The sequence below is a fragment of the Hydra viridissima genome, unplaced genomic scaffold, assembly GCF_058129835.1.
Source record: "Hydra viridissima isolate aposymbiotic clone 2 unplaced genomic scaffold, HvirCarnegie_v1 scaffold_19, whole genome shotgun sequence".
In the NCBI taxonomy this organism is placed as follows: Eukaryota; Metazoa; Cnidaria; class Hydrozoa; order Anthoathecata; family Hydridae; genus Hydra; species Hydra viridissima.
Genome location: NW_028324318.1, coordinates 1,377,497 through 1,404,072, shown reverse-complemented (window position 1 = coordinate 1,404,072; position 26,576 = coordinate 1,377,497). Strand labels below are relative to the sequence as shown.

The 26,576-nt window shown below is 33.4% G+C and overlaps 1 protein-coding gene and 2 pseudogenes across 1 annotated transcript; all 3 read left to right on the top strand.

Moving 5' to 3' along the window:
• LOC149876627 (uncharacterized) overlaps positions 1-16,123 on the top strand; it is a 96,309-nt pseudogene extending 80,186 nt beyond the window's left edge.
• On the top strand, positions 4,037-5,482 carry LOC149876628 (uncharacterized; annotated as a pseudogene).
• Positions 16,124-18,672: 2,549 nt separating the features above from the next.
• Positions 18,673-23,671, top strand: LOC149876626 (uncharacterized). The gene is made up of 4 exons (XM_090075180.1): positions 18,673-18,854; positions 19,200-22,973; positions 23,065-23,431; positions 23,515-23,671. Exons 1-2 carry the CDS (start codon positions 18,842-18,844, stop codon positions 22,409-22,411), a joined length of 3,225 nt encoding a protein of 1,074 aa, XP_089931306.1. The 5' UTR covers positions 18,673-18,841; the 3' UTR covers positions 22,412-22,973; positions 23,065-23,431; positions 23,515-23,671.
• Positions 23,672-26,576: the final 2,905 nt, after the last annotated feature.

Here is a 26,576-nt window from a genome sequence, read left to right as displayed (position 1 = left end):
ATAACGAACAAACAAATATACCACAGAATATTGACAGCAGAAATGACACCTCCTAACAGACATATACAATGGAACAGAAAACTGCCACCCGGACAAACGCCCATAACAAAACGAGACTGGGACAGAAAATTTCAAAAACTGCAAGACAGAAACTCATACAACAAAGCAAATGAAATACAATACAAATACATACACAGAAAACTCCCATCACTTAACATCATGCACAAATGGAACAAAAGCATAGACAAAACATGCAAACGATGCGACAAAAATGAAACGGAAACATTACAACACTGGTTCTACTACTGCCCCGACACACAGAAAATATGCATACAAATCATAAAAATACTAAACATCATCTATCCAAACGACAGATACAGCAATACCCTAAAAATTTTCCTTATGGGTATCTCAACCGCACAAGACAGAAGTATAGGCGACACATGCATAGACATTTTCTACGAAACAGTACAACACATACGGAACACTCTGATGTTTGAAAACAAAATACTAAACGCTTCACTTCACTTTAACACGCTACTAATAAAGAGACTAAGAACAGAAATAAAGACAGAAAACAATAACCAAAACACATACAAAACTGCTATTAGAATTTGTGACGAAAACATCAAAAACATTACAAATGCACAACAATACAGGACAACAAAACCCTTTACAAATAATAGCCGTAATAATTAAAATGTAAATATGTATAAAATGTAAAAAAAAAAAAAAAAAAAAAAAAACTATATAGCGAAAAGTCATATAAAAAATATATACGAATGTAAATAATTTATCACGAAATGGTAAATATGTACATTATACCGTCCACAGCTGCCCATGGCTGATGTGACGTAAAAGGAGATAAAAAAATAATAATAATAATAAGATCAAGTGTAGTATCTTAGAGTGATTTTTAAATTTTTTTTGTAAAGTGTTTTAAATAAATTTATCTTGTGGCTTAAAAAATTAGTTTGTTTTACTTCGGTGGTTTTTTCTTATGGTATTCAAGTAGGTGTGAAGACTAGAAGAGACACCGCGTAAGAGACTCAATTTTCTTACTCCAAAACTTTTTTTCTCCTCCGCAAAGGCGAAATAGAAAAAGCGAATCTTTTCTGCAGCGAAGCCTTTGCTACAGAAACTTTTTGTTAACTTATCTCTAAAAGAGATTCTTAAGGTATACAGCTTTAGCTGTATATCAAACTTTTATCAAAGCCAAATTCGTTCGCAGAGTTTTTACCTTGATTTCTTTTGACAAAAGTCTAGAACTTTTCTCTAGCTACCTTAGCTAAAACTTTCTCCATAACAGAAAAAGATAAACAAAGATAAAAATCAAACAAAAATGTCTAGCCAAAATAAAAGTGCTATTCCTAAAACTCCTTCTATTATCGAAAAAGAAAGAAGTTTCATAAACCAGAAAGAAGCCACCCTTGGGCCATACCCCAAAGGCGCCTCAAATTCTAAACCGCATTTCGCTGACCAAGGCGAAAGAAAATCCGTAGACCAGAACGCTTCCGCCGAAAGCGCTCAAAAACAGAAAAACATACCATCGATATCCTTCGCCGATGCACTCAAAAGACCCCAACAAATTGGGCAAAACTCACTAACCACAATAAGAACAACAGATTTGAAAAAGAAAAAAGAGGAAATCCACCAAAGAATTTTCCACGCCAAGTCTTTCACACTGGACCAAACACCATCCGGAATCGAAAAGAAAGTAACCGACATCACAAACACCATATTGAAGGAAACAGGAGCAGGTTCGATCACCTCCATACAGTACAAAGGGAAGGGAGAGTATGCCATTGAGATGAAAACAAAAGAGATGGTGCAACAACTACTCCTCAAAGGACTCCACTTCCCTGGGGACCCTCAGAAAGCACCAACAAAAGCAAGACGAATCCCCGTTCTTCTGATCACAATAAAAGCAGATGCCTCGATCCTAAACGAAGAAATCGCTGAAGCCCTAAGCCCTTTTGGTAAGATTACAAATATCAATTTCGGCTATTACAACAACAATAGACTTAAACGAGACGGCAGAAGATTGATACATATAATCCCTACGGTTGACGTAGACAAATTCCCCCCCACAGTACTCATAGACTACCGATCCCACCAACTATACTTTAGAGGCAAGACTGTACAGACAAAAACAGTGCAGCGCGAGACTGAAGAACTCCTAGAGGACCTAGAAATATCAGACTCAGACCCAGACACAGACATGTCACTGGACGAGGACGAACCAAAACCTCTGGAAGATTCAAACAAAGACAACACACCACAACCACAAAAACCTGAAACTACCAAACTAACAGCACAAACCGCCACGGATACACCAAGTGACTTAACCAACAAAACGGAAAACAAATCACCTCTGACAACAGCCGCTGCTACAAAACAAAAGCCATACACCACCCAAAAACAGACCCCGCAAACACCGGTTTCATCGAACTCAGACAAAACACACACACCAACAGCTGAACCAACCCCCGAAGAAACCTCCACACTGACTGTCACATCAACAAACTCCCCAATGGAGACAGTCAATAACACTAATGAAAACAACCCTAAACGAAAAAGCGAAAAAACTCCGACAAAAAACGGAAAACCAAACGCTGAAACAAATAACAAAACTAAAAGAAAACCACACAGGATATAAACATGAAACACACAACTACACAAAAATTTTATCACTTAAAATGGCTACAAAAATTATAACCATGAACACGGCAGGGATGAGAACAAGACAGAGACGCAGACAAATACTAAACAACATGCGAAACTCTGACAATGAGATCTTCCTACTACAAGAAACACACATATCCCCAGACCTATACGATGAAACCGAAAAAATGTGGCCAGGAACCATCATCTTCTCACCCGGTAAGGAAAACACCGCAGGGACGGCCATATGTTTTAGAGACAAAAACGTGATAACAAACAACGTCATAACAGACAAAAACGGACACTATCAAATACTGGACGTAGAACTTCACGGAACAAAGTAACAATAACAAACGTCTACGCCCCATCAGGAGGACAATACAATAAACAAAAAGACAGAGAAAGACTGTGGAAAACGTTACAAAACATCCTAAAAGACAGGACAACACCGGAGAGCATCCACATACTTGCCGGCGACTTCAACATGACAGAACATGCACAAGACAGAACTTCCATAAACGAATACCTACAAACCTGCGTATCACAAAACACCCTAACGGAACTCAAAAACACCCTAAACATTGAAGACATATACCGTAAACAAAACCCATCGACCAGACAATACACATACCTACAGCTCATCACGATGACCAGGACAAGACTAGACAGGATCTATACTAGCAACAGTATAGGCCATTACATAACAAACGCCATCCTGATCCCAACAACGATGACAGACCACTACAATGCCCCCCAAATCACAATCACCTTCAACAGAATAACGCGAGGGAAGTGCATATGGATCATGAACAACAACCTACTACTAGACAACGAATACATAAAGCTGATCACGACAACACTCGAAAAACAAAAAGTTACAAAAACACTATACCGCGACATCACAGAATGGTGGGAAAACACGAAACAAACAATAAAACAAAAGGCAGTGAAATACGCCATGGCACTAACCATGGAAGTATTAGAGATGGAAGTGCAACGCTATAGAAATGGCTAAAACTATGCGTGAAATCTTTTGTTCTTAATACAATAGAAAGTCGGAAAAGAATTACGTCGTCGTCTGACGGCGCTTCTGATGTATGTAAATACTAAACTCGCTAACTCAACTTTAATTATTTCAATAAATTCTTTATAAAACCATCATATTTACATAGCTAATGTTTGAGTTTGCTTATGTTTTAATGTTAAGGAATATTAAATTAATAATTTTTATATATATATATATATATATATATATATATATATATATATATATATATATATATATATATAACCTGTATTGCTTACAGCTATATAAACATTACAAATTAATTTTAAAATAATTTCATTTGTGTTACAATTTTAGATTATATAAATGTCTTGTGAAACAAATGATGTTCTTTCTATTTTGGATGTTGAATGCTTTCAAAGTGATGAAAAAAGTATTTTACTCGAGGATTTTGAAACCGAGTTAATTATTAATGAAGAAAATTTTGATATCTCATCCTTCGACGAGAAATTTTTTTTTCTTCCAGAGTTCGAAGAGCTTGACATGAAAAAAATTAGTTCTGAATTAATGAGATGTGAATAATGTAAAAAACATTTCAATACCAAAAAATATTATGATAATCACCTCCTTAGATGTGGTGAAGTCCATTCAACTGAATCATTTTCAAAAGGTCAAGCGATCTCTAAAGGTAGTATACCCAAAGTGTGTTTTGTATTTATATGGTTATGAAAAAATAAACTTGTAATTCCTTTTTGAAAAATTTTGAAATTTAGTTATTCTCAATGATGATGTGCAAATAAAGCTTTTAGAGAAATTCCCAGTATACTTTTGGGAATCGATAAATGAAGCTTTTAAAGATGAATTTTTCAACATTTCAGAAAAAGGTTTTGTTACTGCTGGCAATATTTCTGTCATGGTTGCTTCTAAACTGCTATTTCACAAAAATGAAATAGAAAAATCAGTTGAACATTTTAATAGACTTCTATCTGTTGATATGTTTGCAATTTTAAATGCATCAAGTAATACTCCTTGTTCTCGTAATAATATATGTCAAATGGTTAATAAAATGAAATTGTCAGCTAATTTGAAAACTGAATGGAATAATATTTTAAAGTTAATAAATATTGAAGTTAGTGAGATCCATATTGACATGTTAAGAGTATTTGTGTTAAACAAAATGTACGAGAAATGTTTATTATGGAGAAACAAAGAACTCTTTGTAACTGATGAGAAAATGTTAGAATTAAAATTATCTTTAAGAGAGGAAAAGGTAGTATTGTATGTTTCTGGATATATTGTTTTTTTTTTGCTGAAAAAATACAAAAGAAACAAATCACCATCAACTTTAATTATCTGTTCTGTTATAAATTCTTGGCAGTTGTCAAACAACATTTCTAATGACGCTTTATTGAATAGCACAAGATCGTGGATTGACCGAGTAGATCGAGGAGCATTAATGGATGTGATGATGAGTTTTATCTTTTTATATGCCATGTTGAAAACATCGCAAGATCTATACTAAATAGAAACTTACTAGTGAATTATAAAGGGCAGGATCTTAGAGATGTTTTAATGTCAAATTTCCAAAAAAATGCTCAGTTAGATGTTTCTTGGTCATCACTGACTCGAAATCTTGAGAATTTAGATTTATCTCAACTATTAAAGTTAACAATCTTAAAAAAGTGGATATCAATGCGTACTCGTTCCTTTTTAACAGCTTGGATTAATGTGGTAAAGCATTTAAATAAAGGTGACATTTCAAGTCGAGGCGAACCGGGACTAAGAAAAACTCTTTTTGTAAAGAGAAAATAATTAAAATTATTTAAATCTTGCAACAGTAAAAAAGCGAATTCAAGATTTTTTAGTATTTGAGTTAGGTAACTTCCAGGAATGTTCTAAACTAAAAACTTTTGTATGTTTATACGTATATCTTGTTAGATTTTTTTTCAAAATGTTATGCTGATTTTAACTCAAACACCAAAAAATCCTGGATCCGCTTCTGAACCAGTGAATATTTTAAATATTTTTTATGAATTATAGTTTGTTTAGAGTTATTAGCAATGAAGTAAAGATCAAAATTGATTTATTATTATCTTGATTAGCCTCATTTTTTCGATGCTTTTAAGCAGGGCCCCGAGAAGGGGGGGGGGGGGCAAAAAGAACAGTTTGACCCGGATGACAGATGTACAAAGGGTGCCAAAGGAAAATAAGGCATCTTAGAAAAAAAAAATCCGTGACTGATAATATAGAAAAATTTGGATAAATAGGGGCGCCAATCAGGGTTGCTGTCTCAGGTGTCGTGACGGCTCTCGGCGCCCCTGATATTAGGTACCCATCAATTTTGCATTACACAAGAATACATTATCCATAAAACATGCACACAGTAAAAGCCACTGATTTCGGACCCCCTATCCTTGTATATTAACGTTTTAAAAAAATCAATACACCTCCCATTTTTCTGTTTTTATTAAAAGATCGCCTTGCCATTTTTTACTAAGAATCAAATTTTTTGAAAAGTTCATGAAAAAGACTTTACTGGGCAATCCATAAAGGTTGCATGGGGAGAAGGTGTTTGGTATAAAAGAAGGCGAGGTTTTATTAGTATATGACGTTATTTTATAGGATTTTTAACTTTAAGAACATTACAAACTATGTAAACTTGTGTTTTTATGAAGCTATTGTTTTTTACAAAATCAAGACCATCCTTCACCAAAACATTAATATTTCAAAACATTTATAAAAAAAGATTTGTAAAAAATTTATAAAGAAATATAAAAAACGGTTGTGACCGAAGTCAAATAAAAATAACATATTGATCTTTACACTCGCGAAATTCAATGTTTTTAAAAGAAAAAAAATCAAGTTTAGGAGAGAAAGAGAAATAGTCAAACCGCGTACGTACTCGCTGTCTTTAACAACCCTTCCCCTCTTATACGCATTTGTACGTGTTTGGGTTACCCCCTCCCCATACCTGCGTACGAACTTTATGGATGGCTCATCATTAAGAAAAAAGCCGATTGTCATAGAATATTTAATTAGATTTTTTTTTTAAAAAAAAGGAGGGGAGCTCAATTTTATGAGGTTTTTTTAAAGGGGAGTATAGGAAAAAAGCCCTCCCAAAATTACCACCTCAAGCCCAAATGTGAGGGCAACGAGGTTGGCAAAACATTTTTTTACTATTAAAGTTTGAATCCTCCTAAATTTGAGGGGTTTAAAACTTACTCAAAAAGGTTAGTTAAAAAAAAAAAAAAGTTAGTTTAATATATATATATATATATATATATATATATATATATATATATATATATATATATATATATATATATATATATATATATTAAACTAACTTTTTTTTTTTTTTAACTAACCTTTTTGAGTAAGTTTTAAACCCCTCAAATTTATATACACACACATAGACACAAACACACAGGTAGACAGAGCGGTAAAACAAAAATCAAATGATATTTAAAACTCAATTTCTAAAAAAGGAAGAATTTCAATTTATTGAATATATATACAAATTTTAAAATAATAAAATCAATATTTTCTCGGCTTTTTCTTCGGCAGATGTATTGTGTCAGTAACATCAATCTTTAGATCTTCCTGAAATCTTCCTCTATAATTTCCATTTAAGGCTCGAATAAGATTGTCACCGGCAATATTTAAACCTAGAAAGTTACGATTAAGTTCTTCTAAACAAGGATTTTCGTTTCCTCCCCCTCTTCTTCGCTGCTTGGGAAAATATTCCTCTATAGGATCTTGACTGAACTTTTCTGAAAGTAAGTACTCTACACCTTCTTCTTGTAAAAGAGCTGAACCAAGTTCAGTAAATGAGTGCACTATTCAAAAAATTTAATGAAATTGATTTTTTTAATCAAATAATAGAAGTAAAAGTTTATGTTTTGCTCATATTAATCAATGTTTACCTGTAATTCTGAACCCTTCTAGGGTTTGCTTACTTAAGCAAATTTTGGCTTTTTCTTTTATCGATAAATTTTTAACGTTTTGACTGGCTTGTTCCCATTCATTCAAAAATTTAATAAACGTTTCATTCAACCACTATTTAAGAAACAATATATTCACATTAACTATTTGTTAATAACATTAACAATAACAGTAATAATAACAGGGTTGCCACTCTAATTTAAAAAACTTTCCACTAATTTTCCGAGCAAAGAACCTTTTCTCTTGAGTTAAGCTTTTTAAATTCCCTGACTTTTCCGTGACTTTTCCAAATTATTTCCTGTTTATCCACAATATAGTCATTTTCCTTATATAAACACAATCTATTTATTTGACAAACTAAACATTTTACTACAACAGCTACACCTTGCAAATTTCTTATCATATGTATTAACAAGCTTTTCTTAAAAAAAAAAAAATGTTCAAATTTAAAAAAAAAACATATTTCCCATGAGTTTCGCTGAATTTTATTAAAAAATATAAAAATTCCTGAGTTTTTTAGGTTTTCCTGGGTATTTCTGGTTTTAGTGACAACCCTGAATAATTAATAATTATTATTAACATGACATTAATATAAACTATTTTTATTACTGTCAAAAAATAGTCACAAAATAATGAAATTGGAAGAAAACAGTACGAATAGAACAGTAAACAATTTAAATAAAAAATCTTTAATATAGAAACATTGTACCTCAAATCTTTTATCCAAATGAGTTTTGTATACATCTAAAGCCGGTTTTCTAGTTTTATTAAACTGCCTTGAAACATTCAGGCAATCAAAGAAGGTATCAATTAAATTTATAAACTTTTGTAGACATCTTGTTTCAGCTTTACCCTGCTCCTCCAACATGTGAACAACAGTTTGACTCAACACCTTAAGTATAAATATATAATTTAACTATTAAAAAATATTGTACTAATTTTAAAATTTATCTGCTATATGCAGTCTAACCTGGGCAGCTAAATTAGCATTCTAGATTGTGGAGTGAAATGAATATGCTCATATCTGAGTTTGTGTCCCAATCGTAGACCAACAGCATCATGAAACATGCCAAATTCCCATTCATAGACATTCATAATTTGAGGCCAATATATCAATTATTACAATTACCATAATGATCTTGAGCATCTTTACCTGATCATCTACCTTATAATGATCTTGAGGGATGGACGCCAAGGAGCAAGGCCCTTGGCATCCCCCCTGCTTCTGATGCCTACTGCAAATTGAACTTACCATTAGATTTCTAGAATGCTGATTCCAATGAGAGTTTTCCAAATTATTTCTAGTAGTTTTTATTAAATGAGGAACATCACAAAAAAAGTAAAGTTTGCGAGCTAAAAGATATTATTCAAATTTGTTGTGATATTTAAAAATATTTCAGTTTTTTAATTATTAAAATATTTTTTTCAAACTAAAAGCAACATTTGTATATTGAAATGTAGTAAATAAAACTATACTTGAACACCAAATATTCCATGTCCAATACACAGTAGTGTCCTTAACGTTTTCGTAATTCTCAGCAAGATGAATTTGAAAGCACTTACGATTTGGGGAAGCACCATCTGCTACCATAGAGCGAACTTTAAACCCAATACATTCAAGAATGCGTGTTGCTTCCCAAGCGCAATTAAAAACTTGATCACTATTAAATCCATTAGACGCAAAATGTCTAAATGGATAGCAGAGAGATGAAAATATTCCTCTTACCATGAACACAATAACATAATTTGCCAAAGTTGTACAATTAACACTTTTATTCCCTTCGATTTTGTTTTTAAGCTCATCAAGAGCATCATTCAATGAACCCATTTCAGTCAGGCCAACTATTTTACCAGTTGTTGTACTAAATACAAGACCACTCTTGATTTTCATCTCATCAAATACTAAAGACACATTTTTTTCATGTTCTTTTAAATTTTTAATATCAGCATTCAAAATTAATCGAGAGATAACATCTGCATTAAAGCCGCATCCTGGATCTGTAAAATTTATGTATTTTAAAAGAGTATTTTTACATGGAAGGTACATAAACTCTGACTGACTTAAATGTTTGTATGTCTCAGGACTTTTTAGATATATGCTCAAACACCATCTAATAAGAACTGGGTGCCATTTCATAGACCTCTTATCTTTACGAGAGACCTGAATCTTTTGTTGTTCCCACAATAAATATTGGGGGCAATTTTGATTGAAAGGATTGTTATTTTTCTCTATCAAGCATTCCTCCATAACTTTGTGTGTCCCACCATCAACAATTAGTCCTTCTTTTTTAATCAGCTGATTAATTCGACACTGGAGGTGCAAAGACTTGGTGGTTATTTGTTTTTTTTCATTTTTTATCATTTTCATCGCGGACGTAGCAAAAGTGTTTGTTCCAGGCTTCCTAAACTGCGAGCTCGCAGGATAAACAATTTTGGAGTTAGCGTAGCCATCTTGAAAAAATATTCTTGGGGGTGCAAGTTGAACTTTGAACTTTCCGTTTTTATGCGAAATGTCACATAAAAGGAATGAAAACTTTCTTAATTTAAGTTCAAAATAACACATAGTTAATTGGTCTAATTTTGGTTTAAAATAAGTAGGAAAAAAAACTTTTTACAAGAGCTTTTGCTGCTATGGAACTTATAACTGAAATTATATCTTCACAATTTCAAACTAAAAGAAAAAGTGATATTATGCCTTTTATTTTGGTTTTAAATTTTATATTATAAAATAAGTTTATGCATTTTTTAATTTAATTATACATGTTTTATATTGAACAGTAAAGTTACACTTTTAGTATTTTAAATTGTACAAACTATAACGTATAAAAACTTTAAATCAACAATTCACTTTAGTACATATATTTTATTACAGTGAATTGTCATCTCATTTTTAAAAATTAGTTATTAATTTGAAACTAGTTAATATACTTTTATTGCCTTTTTTTTAGAATAAAAACATTTCGTAAGTAATACCTAGTATGTAATATAATGCTAAGGTATTTATGGAAACTCCAAGTAGCCTTAGTGTTCAAGCTTGTTTATATAGTAGTTATAAACATCATTGCACTGTAAAGTTTTTAGTTGCAATAACACCAAATGGCGCTATATCATGGATATCTCCAGTTTATGGGGGACGTGCCTCTGATATGTTTATTGTACGTGTTTCTGGTTTTCTAGACATGCTCCAACCAAAAGATCAGGTAATGGCTGACAGAGGGTTAAAAATAAAAACAGATTTGGCTATGAAGCAATGCACATTATGCATACCACCAAGTGCAGCTAAGGGCAACCAGATGACAGCCAAAGATGTAAGAAATACATCAAATATTGCCAATGTAAGGATTTATGTTGAACAAGCAATAAAGCGTATGTAAGAATTTCATATTTTAAAAAGGCAGCAATCAATTCTTCTTTTACCTGTTTTTAATGAAATAGTTGTTGTTATTGCTAGTTTAGTAAATTTGAAAAAGCCATTAGTTAAATAATAATAACTTTTTTTAGCTTATTTATAAATTTTTGAGAGTTTGTGGATTTTTGTGGGGTTTTTTTGTATCTTATACTTTTTTCATGTAACCTTATTTATTAAAGAAAAATATTTCTCCATAAAAATTATATAATTATATATATATATATATATATATATATATATATATATATATATATATATATATATATATATATATATATATATATATACTCAACTTTTTTTTCTGATGTTTTTAAACCACGAACAGAGAAATAATCTATGAGTTGTTTTGAAGTCAAATTAAGAAAGTCTTCATACATTTTATACGAAATTTTGCATAAAAGCGGAAAGTTCAACTTGCACCCCCAAAAAGATGGCTACGCTAACCCCGAAATCGTCTATTGCCCGACAAACATCTCAACAAAGTCATCATGTCGATCCATCAGCAGTGGAGAGCTAAAATAAACACCCAACACCAAAACTACGATCGCCGCAGAGCCAAAATGCATCTCAGAATCAACGGCTTATCCGACATCTCTTTCCGCGAACTCACGCCTAAAAACGTATATCGCCTTATATCTGCTAAAAAACATCAAAGTTTTCCAACACTTTACCACAAATGGAACATATATTTTACCGACAGCATGATAAGCACGACTCAACAAAGCTGATGAGGTAAAATACAATATAATTCATTTCACCATACCTACCAACTGCATCTTTAAGAAAAGAGGACATGCCCCGGACGACCTCTGTCCGTAGTGCATGAAAGCGAAGGAAACATTAGCGCACATGATATACTCATGCGAAAAAGTTCAACACCTCATAAAATACGCCATATCCATTCTAAACAAAATCTTTATTCCGCAGCCGGCCTTCGAAAACACCTTTAAATTTTTCTTATTCTTACACGCAGAGAATAAAAATAATTTTAACCTTGGAAAACGAACTTTAAACGAGTTAATTTATACGATATATTGTAATACAATGAGGTCGTTCCATGACCGTTCGACTTTCAGCAGGCTGAATTTACTCAATGAGTTTCAGTGCAGACTTAAAATATTATTTTTGAAGAAAAAGAATTCGCGAACAAAATAACACACTGGACGACTTTCTCATTGAGTCTCGAAGTATCTGGGATGCAGATCTCAAACTAAATTTAAACACGAATTTAAACATCTATCTGAGCTAAAAGAAATACCCAGACACTAATTGAATTAAAATAATTTTTTTTTTTTTTTTCGTTTTTTCGTATTTTAGTGTTTGTAGGGTCTCCCTCGTCTTTTCGTTTTTTCGTTTTTTTCGATTTTTTGTTTTTTATGTCCTAAGCCATAAGGCATCGTACCTCGGCGTCCGTGTGTTTTGTTTCGTGATTTAGTCCTGCGCTTTTTCAGTCTTGTGAAGTCCTATTCGTGTCCGGTCATGGAGCAGTGGACCATTATTTGTATATAATTCCATTGTAACATGTTTCGGACACCTCTGCAAAGCATCCGCCGGAGGAGGCAAATAAATACTAATCCTCAAGTGTAGTATCTGTTCTTTATTTTTAGGAGAAGATAGCGATTTCTTTTCTCTTTTAAAGTTAGCTTTTGTGCTTTGCAGCTTTGGAAACGATCGACGGCGAGAAGAGCGACAGCAACATCGCCAACACAGCCGAGCTTCTGCTAGGAAGAATGAGAGACTTTGCGGAGAATTCGGAGTCAACGATTGAAGCGATGCAGTATAGCAGTGAAGAGAGCAAATCCGATGAAGAAGATGAAGAGAGGATTTCAGCAACCTCTACAAAACGACCGACGAACTATGCGTAAGCTGCCCGTGCTCCATACTCCTCGGCAGAATATAAAGCACCGCTGAAAAACACTCTTATTAGCTTATTGCAACTTCGAGTGAGTCTTTTAGATATATTAATTGCATTTGAAGAAAGAGACCTCGACAAGGAGTTGGACGGTGTGCAAATGATTAGAGGAAATATCGTGTTGGAGGTGGTAATGAAGAACGAGAAATCTAAAAACCCACTAATCGAACAAGGATTAAACATCAAAGGTCTTCACCATCGTTTCCAAAACTCCACTCCAAACCGGACGCCAAGCCGAAGAACCCACATTTCAATAATTGGACTTCCCTTGGAAGCGAAAAATAATCGAGTGGGTAAAACCCTTGAGGAAATGGGTTTCGGCAAACACCTCTATACAAGGCCGGTAATAAGAAAAACACCTGCAAGAGGTACGCCATATTACGTCGAAGGTCTTCTCTTGACAATAGACCAAGAGAAGGCTTTCGACAAAATAGACCGAAAGTTTCTTTTTAGAACGCCTGAAAGGTGTAACCTTGGTAAAAAATTTGTAACAGCTATAAAACAAACTATGAAAAATAACCAGTCACTAATCCTTAACAACGGCTATATGGGTAAGCCTTTCAACATAAAAACAAGGTGTTAGGCAAGGAGACCCGATCTCGCTCATGCCCTATTACATCGCTGTAGAATCCCTGTCACTTGAAATAAAACAAAACAAAATCATCGACGAAATCCCCATGCCCGGCACCAAAAAGAAACTCAAGGTCATGCAATATGCAAACGACACAACAATCTTTGTCAGGAGTCCTGAATCAATTAACGAACTTTTTCAGATATTAAATAATTTTGAAAAAGCCACGGGCTTCAATGTCAACAAAACAAAAAGCAAAGGACTCGCGCTCGGCGGCTTTGATTACACCATTTATGAAAACACTCTCAAACAAAATAATCAAATCATAAACTGGTGCAATCAAAGCGGGACAAAAATACTAGTTACAGACTTCTACAGAGACCTAGAAGTGACTGCTGCCACTAACTGGCAAAAAGACGGCGAAAAACTCAAAACTTAACTAAAATCTTTCAAATACATAAACGTCTCGCTTCGGTGCAAAGCAATATACGTAAACACGCTCGCCTTGTCAATTGTATGGTTTATAGTCAACCTTTTCCCCCCAACCAAAACAACGGAAAAAGAGATATCCGTATACCTCTGGCAAAGCGATTACGCGGAGCCAGTGAAACGAAAAATTCTAAAGCTGCCCGCGTCGAAAGGAAAACACTATACAGTCCGCCCTTTTATTATAAAGACGTGATAGACAGTCTGAAAAACAACCTTCCCATTTTTGAACTCAAACCTAAAATGACCAAAAATATTTGCCTGCTTTTAACCAATGCGCAAAACAACCGCGACATTGAAAACGCGGAGAGGAAATGGAAGGCGACTTTTCAAAAAGTTCTGCCGCGGAAGCGAATATGGGAATGCAGTTTCAACTCCCACGCGCAAGGACCTAGCCAAAACGCGTCGTGGAAACTGCTCCGTGACAGTCTTCCAACCCTAGAAAAAATAAGAAATTGGAAAAAGAACCGCAGACGGGGTTGCACGTTGCGCAAAACCTGCAACCTCTCCGAAAATAACCTGCACCCTTTCTTGTTTTGTAAAAAAGCGAGAGGGATCAGGACGGCTTATAAAAAACTCTGACACTCTTGCCGCAAAAAAACTTCAACATTGTCCACGCGATTTTTTATATACAACAATTACCAACGTAATAATAACTGAGCTATGGAGATCGAGAAACCTTAGAGAAAAAGAAAACAAGAGCGAGACTTCCGCGTAAAAAGAGAAATAAAATACCTCTGCAAAATAAAATATAACAAGTACACAAGAGAAAACGAAGTAGAACAGTTCCACAAAATCTTTTTTATTAACAACGCCTATTTGATTTAAATAATCCGAGCTTAATATTTACGTTTTAAAACCACCTCCCCACGGATATGTCCATAGGATCCCCGTGGGACCGGAGGATGTATATATATATATATTTTAAGGGATTGGTGTAATAACCACGCATTTTTATTATAAACCACGACACGAATATGCCCAAAAGATCCCGGCGGATATGAAGGATGTATGTATATATTTTAAGAGCGTGGTGTAATACCCACGCTTATATATTATAAACTACGCGAAAATCTTTTACACTCTTCTGATAGTAATAAAACGCACTGTTATATATATTATATATCATAATATAATTCCTACAGAAATGCTTAATGTTCAATGTTTAACGTCGTTTCGTCATTAGTTACTAGGCTTTGAATTAGTTACTAGGCTTTGAAAGAGCGCGTTCTGTAGAATCGTGTATAAAATGTTCTTTGCATTGGCAATGGGTGCAGAAGTTTGCTTTAACAGAAAATATGAGAGTACAAGATGAGGAAGGTGAGTTTTCCCAATGGCTACTAAAACTTGGGAATGGAACAATACCTGTCAAAGAGGAGGATCCTTTTAAAGGATGCATTGAAATACCAAACCAGTGCATTAATAGAGAAAATGAATTGATTGTTGAAAAGAATTTTGGAGATGCTGATCAAAATGATTATTCTAAACACATGATTTTAACACCAACTAATGTTGATTCATTATCAATCAATGATGAAGTGCTTGAATGTCTGCCGGGTGATGTCAAAACTTATTTAAGTGCTAATCATATTGATACTAATGACCTTAATGAAAGAAATAACTTTCCTGTTGTGTTTTTGAATAGCTTGACTCCTTTAGGTATGCCACCTCATTGTTTAAAATTGAAAATTGGCTGTGTAATTATGCTACTTAGAAATTTAGAACTCAAAGCTGGGTTATGCAATGAAGGAAAGTTTGTGCTCTTCCAAATAATTATATTGATGCAGAGGTTTTGAGAGGTGTTTCTGGTGGTAAACAGGTTTTTGTTCCTCGAATTCAGTTGGTTCCATCAGTTTCTAATTTACCTTTTGTTCTTAAACGTCGTCAGTTTCCTGTCAGATTAACTTATTCAATGATAATAATAGTCAAGGTCAAACACTTGATAGAGTTGGGATATCTCTCAAAAAACCGTGTTTCTCTCATGGTCAACTATATGTTGCATGCTCAAGACCTAGAGCATTTAGTAGTTCGTTTTTCAAAATTGATAAACATCTCATTCAAGGTATGGTAGGTGAAAAGTGTTACACAAATAATGTCATATATTCTAATGTTCTTAATTTATAGTCTTAAGATTTTCATTTCGAAAATTAACTGTTTGTAGGTTTTAAGCACATTTTGTATGTATAACTTTATTTATTATTATAATTTTTTTTTTTCATAGTTTTTGATAAACATATCTGTCATTTAATATTGTTATAAAATGTGTGTACATGTGTTATGTAAAACCATATTTGTTTATAGTTGCATATATGTTTTAAAAGTGGTGTGACTTGGCATTATGTTGTGCAAGATTGATAACCTTGATAGCCAAGCGGTGTACTTATAGCAGAGGTGTGTCTTGGCAGCATTTAGTGCCAGGCAGTGTTACTGCTTTAAAGCTAGGTGGTGTTGTCTAGCCTTTTATAATTATTCTGGAAACTCATAATAATGTCTGTTAATGTTTAGCGTAATGTGTATGAAAGAACATGCAACCTTGATCTTTACATCTAGGTTGTTTTAATGTCCTAAATTTGAAGTAATTGAATAACTAATATTGAACATAAAAACAAATATACTTTTATGTATTTTTATGTTTAGTAAAAAGATAAATATAGTTAACTTTAAATTGGTTTTCTAATTTTGCCTTTCATTTTTTAATTTGGTTTGTTATTTTCGCTGGATTTTAGGATCAAGGGTGTAAATATTCTATTGTTATGTGTTATTGTTGTGATATTTTGTGTTGATATTCTTTTTTCAATAATAGACACCTTCATGTTGGTGACTATTGTTAAAGATGAATAATAGGGAGTTTCATTATTGGAACTTATTGCTTTTTTTTATTTACTAAGAGCCAAGACAACATTGTGCTAAAAATGCAATTTATATCTTAATTTGATTTTTTGTTTTTTGTTTGTTAGTATTGTTAATCCTTTTGTACTTCGAAACAGATTTTATCGTTGCATTTTTGATAAATGTTTATATTGACTGCCATGTCAAAGTAGGTTACTAAAAATAGGTAAATCGATTTTCAGTTTTTATGTGGTGTTTTTGTTGTTGTTGTTGTTGTTGTAATAATGGTATCATAATTACTTTTTTTTTTTTTTCTTTAAGGTTTACGATTGACACATTTATACGATTTATAAAGAAAAACCTGATTACCTTTTATTGTAAATTTTTGTCAGTGAAAATGGTATAAATATATGCAATTTTTTTAAAATTTTCTCTATTTAATGCGTAATAATTTGTTGTACGTAACTTAGGGGATCTTTTTAAACAGATGGTGAATATTGTAGTATTGCGCATTTGTCAAATATCGAGTTACCTAAATTTTATAGGGTGTTTAACTAATTAACTTGCTTAGTTTGTATTTGCAACACTTTTGAGGAAAGAAAAAATTCTTATTAATATTTAAATTCTTATATATATATTAAAAAGAAAAATTTTTTATACATGTAAATCATTGTTTTACATTTTATTTTTCTGGTAAAACGTCTTCATCAAAAACTTGGTTACTCCTAATAAAACTAACTCTATTCTCCTGACCACCATTAAGACAAAAACGGGTAAGGGAGGTCCTTTATTAGAGAAAAAAATTAAATCGAATTAAATTTCGAGTAACAACGAATTTTAAGTAAATGGTAGCAAATTACCGTTTGCTAAAAACTATTGAAACAAAGAGGGCACATATAAAATGGTCAGATTAGTGCCATATTTAGTAATGTTCAAATGGTCAGTTATTTTTAGTAAATTTATTTAGTTGTGTGCATTTAACGTTTTGAAGGCAATTTCCTTTTTTAAAGAAACATGTATCAAGGGGATACCAAAAAATTAATAACTCATGCATGATTTACGTTTGCTTTTTATTAATCTTGTTAAAGTTCATGTTGTAAAATATATAACAAGAATTTAGCCTTACGTCAATTTAAAGCGTGAGGAAGTGTTATTATTTTGTGTTAGTAACTAAAAACGTATTGTTTTGAACTTAATAATGTCGAGGAATATGGTTCTGCCTCACACTGATATGGCCTATGTCAGTTGTAAATTACTCAAATAATGTTAAATAATTAGTAAATTATTTTACCTCCGCATAATTTTTTTTTTTAATTTTACATATGGTTAGATTTTTTCTATTTGAAGGCGTTTTTCTGAAAGGGTATTATAGTAGGAGAGAATTACGAGTTGACCCGGACAAAAATAGTATAAGGCTGAAACTTTGCACAGAGGAAGTAGACAGTCTCTGGATGAGCGTAAAAAAAAGCCCCGTTGATTGCGCTACGGGAACATCCCTTTTGGGGCAATTTGGGGCAAAAAGTAGGCTAATTTTGACAACACCAAAATATGATTAATTATATATCGTTGAATCGAGAATTTTATGCTGATCAATATTTATATAAGAACTATGACTTGAAAACAATTATTTTTTAAGTTATTTACGTTTGAAAAGTGTAAAAGTGTTAAAAGTGAATGCCGCGCAAAACTTCATTCGATTTTTTGTTTTCAAAAGAAAATTTTTACTGCGAAAAACTTAATCATTTCTTTTGTTTTCATAACAAAAGTTTTCAATGAAACATCTTGTATGAGTGGATAATTAAGTTTTACTCCGAAAAAAGGTTGCGTTTTATTATATTGAATCTATTTATGGAAAAGTAAAACTTACAAGTTAAACGTGTAGTAAAAGTTTTTAAATTTGAAAAAAAATGAATGCTGTTTGTGTATTGTGCAAGCTTGGGTTTGACAAAGAAAGTTATGTCAAAGTATATGGAAAAGGTCTCAAAACATTGATTCGATTAAGCGAAGAACGGAGTATGAATGAACTATGCAGGTTAAAATTTGTTTAAATATACAATCTTATAAAAAAGATTTTTCGCGCAGTTTGTTAAACTAATTAATTAAGTTAAATTTATAGTTCATTAATTTTTCGAATCATTTCAAATTAGGGGCTGCCCATTATTTACGTCAACAAAATAGGGAGGAATTGGGTCTGAACTTTTTTGACAATTGTGACACTGGGGAGGGGGAGGTCAAGTAAAGTTGACATCAACAATGTTTTTTTTTTGTTTTTTTTTTCAATTTTATTACTTAAACAACGTAAAATTAGGTTAAGTTTTAATTCTAAACTCAATTGTAACGTAGCTATAATTTGAGAAAGATTTTTGCATATTTTTAGTTTTCTTAGAGACCAGTTCCGACAGAACACGCATAATTAGTACAACAGTACTAGTCCATCATAGCTGTAGAAGAAAGTTTGTGGATAGTCGTAAAGATCAATCATTATCTGTTCCAAGAAAGAAACTACGATCCTCATTTGAAGAGGTATTTGATTGGAAATCAAAATGTTTTCTTTGTACTAAAAAGGCAGATCACAAACATTCCCTGATTTCTAAAGTTGAGACCATACCATTGATTAAAAAAATGATTGAACATTCATTGAATCGAGAGGATGATTGGGGAAATGCTGTACATTCTCGTTTGATGTCTTGTTATGATCTTGTAGCGGAAGAAGCTATTTATCATATTTCGTGTATGAACAACTTCAGGCTTAAAACTAAAAGCGACAACCAACGTGGACGCCCATTAGATCTCATTATGTTTGAAAATTTTGAGAAACTCTGTTTCTGGCTAGAAGAAGAAACTGACTGCGAACTTTATACTCTTTCAGATGTGCACATTAAAATGAAAGAACTTAGTAATGGTTATCCGTGTTACTCGACGAAATCTTTAAAACGAAAATTACTTGAACATTATCGTGATCATATTTTTTTTGGAGAACTCTCTGGTCAATCTAATTTAGTTTGTTTCAGAGATATGGCTTCTTTTGTTATATCGAAATTTCAAAAGAAGAAAGATCACACTAAAAATGATATTATTTCTGCCGCTGCAAGTATAATTAAAAGCGAAATCAGAGAAATGAATGTCGATAAATCTGTATATCCGTCACTAAAGGATATGGGTGATATTGAATATGGACTCAAATGGGTTCCAAAGAGTTTACAGCTATTTCTAAGCCATATAATTTCAGTTAAGCTTCGACAAATTAGTTTAGGACAATGCATTGCTCAAGCTTCGCGACCAAGATCTATGATAGCACCAATTCCATTTGGAATTGGAGTAGATATCGATAAATCTTTTGGAACAAAATGGCTTATGGATCACCTTTACAAATTTGGATTTTCAATTTCCTCCGATGAAGTTAAGTTGTTCAAGTTATCTGCTGCAGTCAGTAGAGTAAATGCCGCGCAAGAACAAGAGCCGAAATTCCTACATTGGGTCGCTGATAATGTAGATCACAACATTCGAACATTGACCGGAAAAGGAACGTTTCACGGAATGGGTTTAATATCAATATGTTCGTCTTCTAAATGCAATTATGAAAGCATAACACGTTTGAAACACAAGTCTATAAAAAATTTATCTGATATGTCTTTAAAAATAACGCCTTATCACGGATCAAGCTATCAGGGTTTATTAAATGTAAGTTTTAAACCAATAAAAGATATTGTATCTGAAGTATTCCGTGCGCCCGAAATGAATCTTGATCTTATTTGGCATGTGGCATGGTTTTTTAGTTCAAGAAATAATCCTCGCCCAAACTGGTCAGGTTATATGATGCATACTACATCACAATCAAAAACAGTTTATGAAAAAGCATCCATAAAATTTTTACCTATTATTGACTTAAATTCTTCAGATGAAACATGTATATATTCTACACTATTGTTCATTATTGATGAAGCCAATAAATATAAAATAGTTACTCCCGGCGTTACGTTTGATCAGCCATTATGGCAGAAAGCGTTTGGTGTTATAAAAGATCAGAACCTCAATATAGTATGTCGACTCGGAGGGTTTCACACAATGATGAGCTTTCTCGGAAGCATTGGAAAACTAATGGCCGGGACTGGCCTGGAAGAAGTTTTAGAACAAGTTTACTCTGAAGATACAGTAAAACATATGCTTAAAGGAAAAGCTGTTGCAAGAGCTTTAAGAGGTCACATGTTGGTCCAGAGTGCATTGATGAGTCATATTATAGATATTTTAGTTGACGAATCAAAACTAGATATATCTGGACTTGAATGCACTTATAAAATCGCAATGCAAAATGGTATGAATGAGGAAGAGTTAATCAGACTTGGTAATACAGATGCTTTCAAAAATATTGAATGTGCCACATTAACCTATACGGAAAAGAAGTCATATGAATCACGCACTGCAAAACTTTGGATCTTGTACATATACTATATTAGTATCATAAAGGAATTTTTAGTTGCAGAGAGGACTTGTAACTGGTACTTGCATCTTCAAACAATCTCAAAAATGCTAAACTTATTTGCCGCATCAGGGCATTCAAACTATGCCAAGTGCTCCAGGTTATATTTGCAAGAAATGCAATACCTTTCAGAAACGAATCCATGGTTACATCAACAATTTTTAGATGGTCGTCACGCAGTGCGCCGATCTGAAAGGTATTGGGCTGGCCTATCTTCTGATCTTGTAATAGAGCAGACCCTGATGCGGTCTTTAAAATGCAATGGTGGTTTAACTAGAGGTAGAGGATTTGATGAAAATGTACGCAACCTATGGACAATGAGCATCTGTTATTCTGCAAGCGTTCATGAAGCAATGCATAAATTATCTGGATTTGACATCGGAGTTACGGAAAGCAATAAAGAATTGGGTATTAAAAGATTAGTATGTGATTATGAACATTGTGAGTTGTTTTATGACTGGTTTTCTGTAAGAAATCCATTCAATACTGTCGATAGAAATCTATATTCATTATCTACGGGTCTTGTGTCAGTCAATGGTGAAGATCTTGTCAATTGTGACAAGGCTGAGAACATAGGTGTTCGTCTACAAACATTTCTCAACGGCCTTAAGTTCAATGAAGCAAAGTTTAAAAAGAAGAATACATTTTTTTCTTTAGATGTTTTGACCAATAGCGTAAAACTAGACAAACAAACTGATTGTTGTGTCGATCCAACACTCCTTTTTAATAGACTTGCAGCAATTGCAGAAAGAGAGGATGACGTTGAACTATATTTTGATTATGAGCTTACTCATCTCCCACAATCATTATTTAAAAATAACCTAATGCTGAAAGCAAACAAATCATCTTTGCGCAAAGTGATTCTTCCTGACGACGAAATTAAAGCAAGCACAAATGTCAGTTTGTGCAAATATGTCCTTGATGGAGGTTCCTTACTCCACAGAGTTCTTTGGAACAAAGGTATGAGGTTTGTAGAAATTGTTGAGACCTACATCAGCTATATAAGAAAAAATTATGCCACCACTTATATTATATTTGATGGTTATGATAAGAAATCTTCAATTAAATCAAATGAACACAGGAACAAGGTTCTTCCCAAAATCTTGTTGTAAGAGAAAATAATCAGGTTCCGTACTCACAAGAGCGTTTTCTATCGAATTCACACAACAAGGCACAATTAATTTTACTTTTGTCAGATTACCTTAAACGAGATGGATATGAAGTATTTATTTGTAAAGGGGATGCTGACACGAAAATTGTCTCTAAATCGTTGGAAGTTGCAAAGGAAATTTCACCATGCATTGTTGTTGCTGATGATACTGATATAGCAGTTATGCTAATATATCATTGGAAAGATGAATTAAATGAGATTTTTTTTTATCAAGAAAGAAAGAAAAAACTCTGGAGTATTAAAGACGCTCAATCTCGAGTAATGGATTTTAAAGAACATCTGTTATTTGTTCACGCATGGTCAGGATGTGACTCGACATCTTCAATACTGGGAAAAGGAAAACCTAGTTTTTTAAAATTACTGCAAAAATCCAATAATATACAATCAGTATCTGAAATTATTTCGGATTACTGGGCAACCAAAAAAGAAGTTGGAGAATCTGCAGTAAGGGCTTTCATTGAACTTTTTGGTGGAAATGCAGAATCTTCGTTAAGGAAAATGCGGTTGGTATTTGAAAGTTTAGTTATAACTTTGTGGATTTAAGTCACTCATTTAGATTTAGAAAGTGTCATATTTTCATAGTATTTTTCTTAGGTATTTAAAATATAAACAAATGGTTTGTGAAGGAATTATTAAGCCAGAAAAGTTACCACCCACAGACCGTGCTGCTTATTTTCATGGTCTTAGAGTTCACCTACAAGTTGTTGAATGGAAAATGCTAGATGAATCTTTCAACTTGGATCCTAAAGAATGGGGATGGAAGTTAGATAATGGTTGTCTTCTTCCAATACCAACAGACAAAGATGTGGCACCACCAAATATATTAAAAGTGATTCGCTGCGATTGTAAAACTTCGTCAAGAAATATGTGCGGAACTAATATGTGTTCTTGCAGGAAAAACGGATTAAAATGCATGACTGCATGCGGTGGCTGTCATGGGCAAGACTGCAGTAATAAAACGGTAAATTTTATTTTTTAAATATACACATAATCTTCTTTAAATATTTTTGTTTTTTTTGGAATACAAATATTTTGCATATTTAGGATTTTGAAATTGAAGAAGATTCAAGTGATGAAATTGAAAACGGGAGAAATTTATTTGATGATTTGTTTTGAGAAAAGTAAGATATCGGACATCTAATTTTAAAGAAATTTGCATTCAAGTCTTAAAGTTATTTTAAAAGAATATATTATTTACTAATTTTTCCTATTTAAAATTGCGCACAGAAAAAAGTTATTATTATGTTTTGAAAACAAAAAATAAAACATTTTAACGATTTTTACACTTTTCAAACGTAAATAACTTAAAAAATAATTTTTTTCAAGTAATAGTTCTTATATAAATATTGATCAGCATAAAATTTTCGATCCAACGATATAAAGTTTATGATATTTTGGTGCTGTCAAAATTGCCCCTTTTTTGTACCCCAAATTGCCCCAAAAGGGATGTTCCCGTAGCGCAATCAACGGGGCTTTTTTTTACGCTCATCCAGACACTGTCTACTTTCTCTCTGCAAAATTTCAGCTTTATACTATTTTTGTCCGGGTTCGACCCTATTTTTCGCTAATTCTCTCCTACTATTAGTTAAGGTATCGCAACTTTAAATTGTGGAAAACAGCCCCTATAAATTAAGTAACAGACCGACCATAACTCGTATTACGGGTTGCTTTTTGCTAGTATATATAAATTACAGAAAAAGAAAAAAAAAAAAAATAATAATAACCCCTGTACATGTCAAATAGTCCACGGATATGTTCTAGGGATCCCAGTGGATCCTGAGGATAAATGTATTTATTATAAGTGCGTGGGGCAATAGCCACGCTTATACATTATAAACCGGGATTAAAAATGTAAATTCTTAGTTGTAAATAAGTGACGTAAAAAAAAAAAAAAAAAAAAAAAAAAAAAAAAAGGATCTGTTCTTGATTTTTAGGTCGAGCTAGCGATACTTTGCTTTGTGTGTCTTTTAGATGACTAGCAACGAGGGAGATTCGAGCTCCATGTCCTTGGATGGGATATCCGCTACTTTGCTGAAGAAGATGGAGAAAGCTACGAACGGTGAAGAGGCGATTGACTTTCAAATGGATTAAAGCAGTGACGATGTGGAAACAGACGATTCTGAAGATGATCGGACGGAGGCGATGCGAAGCGCAAACAACAACGCGAGTACTACAGCTACAAGACCGATTAGCTACGCGGGTGCAGCCTCTACCAACACGCTTTACGGCGCCGTTTGACCTCAACTAAAAAATAACTTGGTGTGTACTCTTCAAGCACGCATAAATACGATTGACGTACTCCGCGAAATCGAATATTGTAACCTTAACATTGAATTAGAATGGCTCCAGATATTCCGTGGCGGTACGGTGTTGGAAATTGTGATGAAGACCGACCGCGCCAAAACTGAATTCCTTGAAAGGGGACTATTTCTCGGTGGTTTTTAACACAAGTTCCACAACTCCACGCCGAAAAGAACGCAGACAAGAAGAACGACGGTGTCGATCCTTGGCTTGCCGATGGAAGCCAAAAATTTTCAAATTGAGAGAGTGCTGCAAGATATGGGCTACGGAAAACACCTGTCAACCAGGCCGGTGATAAAAAGAACGCCAACGAAAGGCACCCCGTATTACTTGGGTATTCTTGTAGCCGTCATGGAGGATCTGCCGTCCCCCAACCTTTACTTTCTAACGATCAGGGGGTATAGAACCAGAGCAATCCACACCGGACAGCCGACTAGAATCCCACGAAAAGAGACAAGCAAGGTAATGCCAAATCCAGAACAAAAACGAGAAGAAGAATCGGTGAAAGAGCAGATAGAAACAGCGAAATCGATCGTCGAAAGAAACACTGTAATCGAGCAGAAGCTGGTAATAGAGGAAAACATTGAAGAGATTAAGACTGTTAGAGAAATGGCGGAGAGGAAAAAGAGCGTACCTGACGACAGGACTGGTGAAGACGTAGAGATGACAGCAGATTTTAAAATATCGGAGAAGAAAAACAAACGAAAAACGAAAGAGACTAAAGATAAAGATAATCCTAAACGAATATCAAAAGAACGAACAGAGGAAGAAAAACACGGGTAACGTACGCTTTCTGTGTCTAATTTTGCATTTTTTGTAAAAAGTATACATCATATTCAACAAGACACATAAAGCTTATGCACAAAAGTCATCCAGAAGTTGAAGTTGCATTATCAATTAAATCAAAAAAAGAAAGAGATGAAGTTTCGTAACGTTTAAAAGAAAAGGGAATTTGGAAGTCAATGTAGCTGAAGATGGAAAAGCGGAACCAAAATATCAAAGAGAGCGAGAGGCTCAAAAATACAAGGAAATTAGTTATTGCAGTCAATGCCTTTTGTTTGTTTCAAAACGATTCTGGCACAATCATGTGAAGTCGTGTCAAAAACACACTTATGTCAAAAAGTTCTTCCTGTGCCAGTGGGGCTTCTAAGATTACCTAAAGAAGCAAGATTAAGTGATGCATTAAAAAAAAACATTTTATCACATTTTCGAACAGACTAAATTGATGAGATTTGCCTAAAAGACATAACAATTCTTAAAATTTGTGCAGTCTTTTATGATAAAGAAAAGAGGAAACTTGATAAAGTTGTGGAAGCAAGAAGCTCTGTCAAAAACGCTATGAGACAATTAGCACATCTTTACAACTTATTTTTACACTGCAAAAACTTACCAACACAAAGTAAAGATTCTAGTAGTATGTTTTTGCGCACTAACTACTTTGCCTTAAGAGAAGCAATAGATATTTTTACAAAAAAGGCAGATTCAGGGGGATCAAAGCTGGTTTCAAACAAAAATTATTGTATTTAATAAAACGTGCTGCAAGAGTTCTCAGAGCATTATATTTATCAGAAGCAAATGACAGTGATGCTAGTGAAACTGACAAGTTTGTTAGTGTTTTAGAAAGGCGGGAGGACTTTATCTTTGGAGATGCCACTTACCAACTCAATAAAAACAAAAACGTAAAATCCCGTAAACCATCTGAACTTCCAGTTGAAGAAGATGTCATTGCTTTTCGCAATTTTGTAATTACAAAAATGGCAGATTTAGCAAAAGACTCCTACCAATGGTTTGACTCTGAATGTTTT